Source organism: Papaver somniferum, chromosome 7, assembly GCF_003573695.1.
Source record: "Papaver somniferum cultivar HN1 chromosome 7, ASM357369v1, whole genome shotgun sequence".
Taxonomy (NCBI): Eukaryota; Viridiplantae; Streptophyta; class Magnoliopsida; order Ranunculales; family Papaveraceae; genus Papaver; species Papaver somniferum.
The window spans coordinates 112,648,006-112,656,548 of NC_039364.1; the positions used below are offsets into that span (position 1 = coordinate 112,648,006).

General features: G+C 36.3%; 1 protein-coding gene and 2 long non-coding RNA genes across 4 annotated transcripts; 1 reads left to right on the forward strand and 2 right to left on the reverse strand.

The window, feature by feature from the left end:
* Positions 1–1,126: 1,126 nt before the first annotated feature.
* LOC113292902 lies at positions 1,127–3,330 on the forward strand. Of its 2 annotated transcripts, XR_003331939.1 has the most exons (5): positions 1,127–1,892; positions 1,981–2,048; positions 2,141–2,254; positions 2,350–2,417; positions 2,880–3,330. It is a non-coding gene; the product is annotated as an uncharacterized LOC113292902 (long non-coding RNA). The 2 variants fall into 2 exon arrangements; XR_003331938.1 differs by having other exon boundaries at positions 2,350–3,330.
* A 401-nt stretch (positions 3,331–3,731) lies between these two features.
* On the reverse strand, positions 3,732–5,302 carry LOC113298157 (30S ribosomal protein S21, chloroplastic-like). The gene is made up of 2 exons (XM_026546849.1): positions 4,729–5,302; positions 3,732–4,156 (listed from the first exon to the last, which is right to left on the reverse strand). Exons 1-2 carry the CDS (start codon positions 5,190–5,192, stop codon positions 4,039–4,041), a joined length of 582 nt encoding a protein of 193 aa, XP_026402634.1. The 5' UTR covers positions 5,193–5,302; the 3' UTR covers positions 3,732–4,038.
* Positions 5,303–6,045: 743 nt separating this feature from the next.
* LOC113292903 lies at positions 6,046–7,162 on the reverse strand. Its single transcript, XR_003331940.1, has 2 exons — positions 6,722–7,162; positions 6,046–6,426 (listed from the first exon to the last, which is right to left on the reverse strand). It is a non-coding gene; the product is annotated as an uncharacterized LOC113292903 (long non-coding RNA).
* Positions 7,163–8,543: the final 1,381 nt, after the last annotated feature.

Sequence of the window (8,543 nt, forward strand, 5' to 3'; positions counted from 1 at the left end):
ACAAAGATTATTCTCCATGGTTTTCACCTCTGTTACGTAGGCTTACAGTGCCTAGAACTGCCTAATCAATAAACTCTGTGTTATCCCAAAAAAAAAAAAAAATTCATCCCCTGGTGAAAGCAAGTTTTATCGGAAGATGGTCGATCCGGAAAATAGAACATGTAACTCAGGAGAGTCAAACCAAGTCGGCAGAGTACACACACGCCAAAGGAATTTTGAGTGATTGGTCTCTTCACCCCATCGCACTGACCAGAGAGAGAAATCTTAATGGGGATTCAGCACACAACCAATATACTTTTAGGTTCACCATCAGTGCATCACTACCACTCCATTGATCTGTTTTTTACCATGGGAAAGAAGAAGAACAAAGAAATAACTTACATCCATATAGATGTTGATTCTCAAAGTTCGGGTAATCCTCCAATTCATTGATTCTCTTCTTGCTTGAAAATCTGGGGTTATTAAGTATTTTGTCAGCATAAACAACTATTTGAAATGTAAACGTTTATTATACATTTTGATATCCCGAAATAGGGGTTTTGTCTACTGGAGTTATTTAATTACACTGGTTTTTGTATTGACTTTTTGCAACTAAGTAATGGAGATAAGGTTTTTCTTATTTTGGTGATCAAGAAACAAAAGCATTTTCTTGGTTTTAGCTGGTCAAACAAATAAAATAAAATTGTGTGCTTGTAGATACCACATCAGTAGTCTTGTATCAGAAAGCAGTAGTCTTGTATCAGAAAGCATAAGGACACTGTGAAAAGAACAAGTTCTGAATTGTGATTTGCGGAAGCATTGTAGGACTTTCACCACTAACATCAAACTTAGCTTTCCTTCACCCCCTAAAAACTGTCATATTGCTTCTATTGTCCCAGTTCCGTTTTCAAAATTCTATGAATTGAGAGAACGATAAGAGTCATGCCAGATGTATTATGATTGAAAGGAGCTGACTGCATTCTAGTTTCTCTTACATCTTAGAGGCTCATTCTATAACTCAAGTTGCATTAGGTTCTTTCTACTTTTAAGATGCGTTCTTTTTCACTAGATGTTTATAGTGCTCAGAATTTAAAACAACCTTGTACTGGACAGATTGTTCCGAGGAGGCTCCAAAGACTATAACAAGTCCAACATCCTTGGGATTAATAGAGAGCTTTGACAAATCATCACCCCTATGTATAATTGGTACCATACCTCGACGAAAGAGATCAAAGATGCGACTTAGGAAAATGTATTCAAGTACCTCTCCTCGTCGTCAGCCATCAAAAAAGATAATTAATAAGAAGATTCCAATGTGCAAGCAAGATCAGAATTTAAAAACCTTTCCTCGACGTCAGCCATCAAAGAGGATAATTAACAGCAAGATTCCAGTCCGCAAGGAAGATCAGCTTGACGCGAGCAAGTTTCAGTTCTACTTCGAATGGGTTCACTGACCTATATTGTTCTACATGTAACATATTTTGGTTTGAGGATGCTGAGGATGTTCTTTTTTATCGGGATATGTTATGCAGCTCCTTCTCGGCAGAAACAAAGAACTCTTTCACATATCTTGATTGCTTGTGGTTTTCCTTGTATAGGAAAGGGTTACCGAAGGCAAAGGTGTTGACTTGGGTTAAGGTCAGACATGTTCTTTCAAGAAAAATTATGTTTTGGTTCCCCTTGTTTGCTGGTGTGTTTACTACTTACATTAAGCAAAATCTTTTTCTCATTAAACAAATCTGACTCTGATGTAAAGTTTATATGAAATGTCAATAATTTAAGAATCACTGGAGTCTTTTGATCTTATGCCACTTTGGAGAAAGTTTGGAATCTAGAACTACAAAACCATGCATGCTGCTATGCGATTCCCTTGAAATAGCAGATCCAAGGCGGTTTGAACCTGATATAAGAAAGTATGTCTCTTTTACTTGGTTAGTTTTTCAGTTTGTTGTAGTTCTATGCTTGAGTTATAACATACCATATATATTCTTGCATTTTCAGGTTTATATTGGACATTTATAAAGTTGAAGGAAAAGGCAATTGGAAAAATTTCTCTGTTGGTGCCGAAGGTAAATCTAGTCTACCTTCTTTTCTTTTCTTAAGAAGTATAGATCATTTGTCTTGAGTTCTCATATGTCCTTTTGGAATCAATTCCTTCCAGGTACCACAACAAAGGAATAAAGATAATTGTGGATTTTTTGTTCTCTACTTTGTAGATTTGTTCATGCGATATGCTCCAGACAAATTTAGCACTGACGAGGGCTATCCTTACTTTGTAAGTACATCTTTTGATGATGTAGTGCAAACATTCCATGGATCTTTGTCTGTCTCGACTGTTAAACGAGCGAATTTCCTTTCTCTGTGTTGCAGATGGATGAAAATTGGTTTACTGCTGAAAGCGTGCAAAACTTTCGTATTCAGGTCACTTCTTTTTGCAGGTGAATCACCTAATTTTGTATTTTATAGGTAATATCAAACATAATGAACTTAGGAAGTCTATAATTGCCTAATAGGGTGGGTTGGAAACACCACATAACAGTTGAGTTCAAGCTTTCAAACAATTGTTGTTATCTAAAAGAACTTGACTATGCAATTTTCTGGTGATGTTTTAAAAGGTTACCAAAGGGGTTTATGAAAGGATTTTCATTGGGTACACGAGAGTAGATTCATTAGTAACGATAGGCAGTGAAACAAGCAATTGCAAAAAGCAGTAAAGCATTTACCCGAAGCTTGTCGTGTAATAGGACTTCTATAAATCCATTTTTCAAGGCAATCTAAGGAGATCAATTTACTTGGGTTAAGGACCGACTTGGTTTTACTTCAAACCATGGAGATGAATTTACTTATTTTGTTTCTATGGTTTTTTCGTTTCAAGTTTACGGTCTGTTGAAACACTGCAGCAGGATAAATGTTTGAAGATGGACTGGCCTCCGAGATGCCATCGTGACGCTTCAAGTACACGGATATGCACATATGGACAGTAGAACATTGCTATGTATATCTTCAGTTAACATTGTTTATCGCGTTTAACCATCATCTGTGTATAAACCTAACAAATAGAAGCAAGGCTACTAAGCCCACAATAGAGTATGCAAGTATGACATCAAATGGAGGAAAGCAACTTATTAATTTATACCAGTTTCAGGCTGTTGGTATACATGTGTGCATTGTTGATTCCACTGAGATATGGATGAGTGTTCAACTTGTGTGATCTTTTCGTTTTATCAGTTTCGTATCATGACACTAGAGGCAGTGTTACGCCTTTTGTGTCTGTTGTCAATTTCACTAAAGTTTTTTTGATGAGTGTGCAACTTGTCTGATTATTTTTTTTGTTTTGTTTTCTTTATAAGTTTTCTCTGTTCATAAAATTAAAGATTTTGATGTGCATTTTAACATTCTCCACCAGTTGTATTCCTATTCCAGGATACAAATGCTCGTATTGAACCCAACACACATCAGTCGATGTGGCTTGTTTCTATTTTAGAAAAAAAAAATCTTCAGAGCAAGAACAGAACAGACTTTTCTGTTTCAGGCAAAAGATGTATAAACGAAAATAAAGAAGTACTATCAAAATTCTGTTATGTTTCAGGATTTAGTAATCTGACCTACCCTTTATCATTCCCAGAGTCATAATATTGCAATTGCTAAACCAGCGTAGCATATAAACATGGAAAAAACAGTGTCCACTTAACATGAGCAGTTTTCAGGCATAGTGAGACTCAGCAATTGTTGCTTACAGCACCAGTGATTGCTAAACCAGCATATAGAGCCTATATAATCAAGCACAAAACAGTCTCCATTTAACATGAGCAGTTCTCAGCCCTAATAAGACTCAGCAATTGTTGCATACAACACCAAAAACAGACAAACACAAAATCACCAGTGGCAAGAGCATAATCCTCCTAAATATTACAAAGCTGCAGAATTAGTCAGTTCAAGGCACCCATTGATCCGAGCCTGAAAATCTTACTACTCATCAACTGATTAAACACATCATCCCCTTTCTTATACAGAGAGGAAAACAAAAGGTATTACATTACACTCCCAGATGTTCTTTTATCAGTATGGAATGTTTCCTTTAGGAAGCTCCCAGTTATCCTCATCATCTTCCTTCGCCCTCTTTTCCTTTTCGCTAGAAGCCATTTCTTGTTTATCTGGCCTTTGTACAAACGGACGTCTGATAACCACATCCAAACAATGTTAAAAACCAATCACAACAAGTTTTAACCAAACATATATACAATTGAAAACTCTTCCACCAAATTGAGATAGCACAAACATGTCAATTAACCATAAATATACATTAAAAACAAACAGAATTTCTATGAGTGTTAGAACGCTTGCACATTTGCGCAGGGTGCCTATTTATGCCAAGTGTTCACCCCCAGTGCGTTGCCCAACTAAGTGATTAACACCAAGTGCAGCCTGGCAAAACTCCAGAATCTCCTCCATTTTGCACTTGGGAAATTAGGCAATTATGATCCGTTTCATTTTCTACTTTAAAGTTCACTCTCCATATGGTTTTCTGCTGTGAGAAACAAAGGCTCAGAGCCAGAGGACATAATTTTCTTTGATTTTTCAGTTTGGCAATTAAACAAACACCATCCATGCATTACATCACAGTTAATTATAAATTAGATAATAAGATTAATCTGGGATTTGCGAATCTATAACTATACTCAAAATTTATAATCCAAATCATAGAAAATTAGAGAAATTGAAGTTATGAGAAGAAGAAAGAACTCTAACCTTCTTCGATTCCTCTTAGCAGCTTCTTTATGCTTCCTTTTCTTTTCTTCTTGTTTATTTTCAAAAAACCTTCTTCTTTTGCACTCATTAATAACACCAGCTCTAAATACTTCTCTTTTAAACCTTCTTAGTAAAACTTCTTCAGGTTCATCCTCATCAACAACTACTTGAACATTATAAGCAGTTTTAAAGAAAAGGGTATTTGAATAAGCCAGTGATGGGCATACTACGGATAGTAATTCATCATTAACAACAGAATTTGATGAAGATGGATTACTCTCATATGACGACATTACTGGAACAAACCCATTTCTGTTCTTTTCTTGATAAGATAAAGTAGAGGGTGATGATGTTGATGATGATGATGGAGGAGCGAGTTGAGATGGTAGTGATTTTAGGGTTTGGGTTTTTTGTTGTGAGGGTAGTAAGAAGGATAGGAAATTGCAGAGAGACGATGTAGCCATGGAAGAAGGATGTTGTTGTTCTCTATCTCTACTCTGAAGTGAAGATCAGAAGAAGATAGAGGGATGATGGAGGAGCTCTATTGTAGTTTGGTAACCGGATGACGTTGTTATCGTTCTTATCTTTTCTTAACCACGTGTCACCCTTATGTAATATAAAGGGTACATTATTTATATGTCCCTACTTTTGACACCCAATAAATATATATATGTCCCTACTTTTTAATAATTTTATCTATTTAAAATTAGATTACCTTAATACCCTCACTCATATAATAATTTTCTTTATTTCCAAATGGAACAAATTTCTCCCTCTACCACTTCACCACCACCACCACCAACATTCAACTACCATTCCACCGCCACCACCTACCAACCACCACCACCATTACACCACCAACAGTCCTCCACCACCACTAGTCCGTCGTCACCACCACCACTAATCCGCCGCCGCCACCGTCGTCGCCGCCGCCGCCACCGTCGTCGTCGCCGCCGCCACCACTGGTTCAAATATTTTTGTATCAAATAAAAATAGAACCAACAGTAGAAGTTGATCCAATTTAGGGGATCAACAACGGTAGTTGATCCAAAAAAAAAAGGATCAACAGTAGAAGTTGATCCGATTTAGGGGATCAACAACGGTAGTTGATCCAAAAAAAAAGAATCAACAGCAGAAGTTGATCCAATCTAGGGGATCAACAACAGTAGTTGATCCAAAAAACAAAAGGATCAACCGTACAAGTTGATCCATGTAAATGGAGTGAACTTGGCGTGAGTCGAACGCGCATCATCTGACATGGAGTCAGTCATGCTACAATTGCACCACAAGTTCAATATTGGAAAAGAAAATACATGATTTAAACTACAAGCATGATTATACTTATCCAAGGAAATATTGTCAATAATAAGAGTTGAAAGGATCAACAACAGTAGTTGATCCCATAAAAAATTGGGTCAACAACAGAAGTTGATCCCATAAATGGATCAACAATCATAATGATCCATAAAAAATTGGTCAACAACAATAATTGATCCCATAAAAAAATATAAACAACAACAAATTGATCATCACATGTAGCTTTATAAACATCAATCCAGACTTGCAATTCCAGATTCATGGAAAACAACACCAACAACTCCATTTCTACTTCTATACTGCACATTTCAGTCACTGCCAGCACCCGCACCTTCATTGTATGGTCAATGCTAATGGAGCTAAACCATATACGTCCTTTACCTAGAACAGAAAGTAAATCCAACACAAAGTAAATTAATAAGAGCCAAAGCCTCCCTTGCACACTGAATTTAAGAAGTGGAACCATAAAATGCAACTGCAATCTCGTTCCATTCAGTGCTTTAACCACTACACATCAAGTTATAATTGGGTTTCAAAAGCATCAGGAGCTCTTTATGCATACACCAACTTTCCTTAATTTACACATAATCAACAGTACAAACAGTTCTCAGTGAATTCAATGAATCAGGCTAAGGCATATGCTAGCAATATAATACGCTAACAATATTTTACATACCTGCACCACGAGTATCTCCACCATCAACAACTTTCTCATATCATCAATTTTCCAGATCTATTTTCCAGTTATACTTTTCCACCACGAGTATCTCCACCATTAATCTATCTTCCCATATCATCAATTTTCCAGATCGGAAAATTAAAAATGTAATCATTAATGTGAATCTCCAACTCCAAATTATAAAATCGGAACCAAAAATACATATCGATGTCTAAATCTGGTTTCGAAAATCAATGTTTAACCTAAGAAAATGAAGAACAATTAACAAGAAGTTGAAATTAATAATAAAAAATCAATCTTTAACCTGTTAATAATATTAGCAGGCGTGATGTAGGTGGTGGTGCTGATTGTGGTGGAAGCGATAGAGATTGTTGAGTTGGTGGAAGCGATAGAAATGGTGGTGGAGGGAGCAATGGGTTTATGTCCGAGTGTTTCGATAGAAATAAAGAAGAAGAAGTATAAAAGACTCGAAGGCTAAAAAAGGGAAATTATAAAAACCATGATCTTATATAAAATTTCAATTATGCCATCAGGAACATTTGTAAAGTCTGTTAGGGATATTTGTGAAGGCCCGTCAAAAAAATGGACAATAATTCAATTACCACTAATATCAAAGGGAGCAATTGGAAATCTTAGTGAGTAAATCTCAGGTCATTTCCTACGGAATGTGGCAAATGTTTAGATCAGATTTGCCAATTTGGCCCACAATCGAACGGTTAAAGGCTAGTTTGGCATTGTGTGGGAATGTGCTTTTTTTGTTGTGCCATGTTGTGCGTTGCTGTGTTGTGGAAACAAATCAGCATGACGTTTGATAAACTATAATTTAAAAAGCACTGTGAAATTTACAAAATGTAAATTATGTTTGGTAAACTTGTATTTTAAAGTGTTGGTGATATAATTAATGACGGAAATAGACATATCTCTTTTTTTTTTCTCATAAAAGAGGCTAACCTCAAAAGATACATTGATAAAGACGATTATGGAAATCGGAAACCTTACAGAGATTTTTCAAGATCATAAAAAATTCATACAAGTTGTAATAGATCCACCAATTCTTGCCTATCAAATTCATCCCTTCATAACTAACAACAGTTTCAGAGGACCTTCTTCTTTCTCGCAAAGGAGAGGGCCAAACATCTAGGGCCAACCTGATTTTGGAGACAAAACCAACATATATCAAAGCACAAGGCAATGACTGGATAGAATTCAACCCAATGTTCATCAGAACATGTAAAATACATGAACTTGAGTTTTTTAAGTTTAGATTACCTAGAGTGATCAGGGTAGCAGTGACCCAACTAGCAGTAGCAGTAGCCAAATAGTATCTAAAGTGTCTCAAGTAACAGTATCCTAAGTGTCTCAAGTAACAGTGGTAATCTGAATCGGTCTTTAAGTGTCTGGAGCGGAATGAAACAGGTTGTCTCGGCATTGAAGCTACGGTAACAATTGTAGAAGATGATCTTAATCTAATTGTGTTTGTCTTTGTTTCCATTCAATGGGTTAGTGTTGTGGTTGTTTCTGACTTTGTTTCTGCAGCTAGGATCGTTGATGTTGGAGTCCTTGTTGCTGGTTTGGGTGATTTTCCTCCAAAAAGAAACATGCTTAAAGAAATGCTAAAAGACCAAAAGTGACCAGATTCATCAGCAGGTAAACAACAAAATTTTCGGAAAAAACGTCGGAGTTCTTGTAACTGCTGGAAAAGATTATCACTGATCTTGGAGCAAACAATGGTCAAATTAAGACCCAAAATGAAGAACAACATTACATACACAATCCAATACCCAAATATGAAAAAACCACAACAAACATTAACCCCATG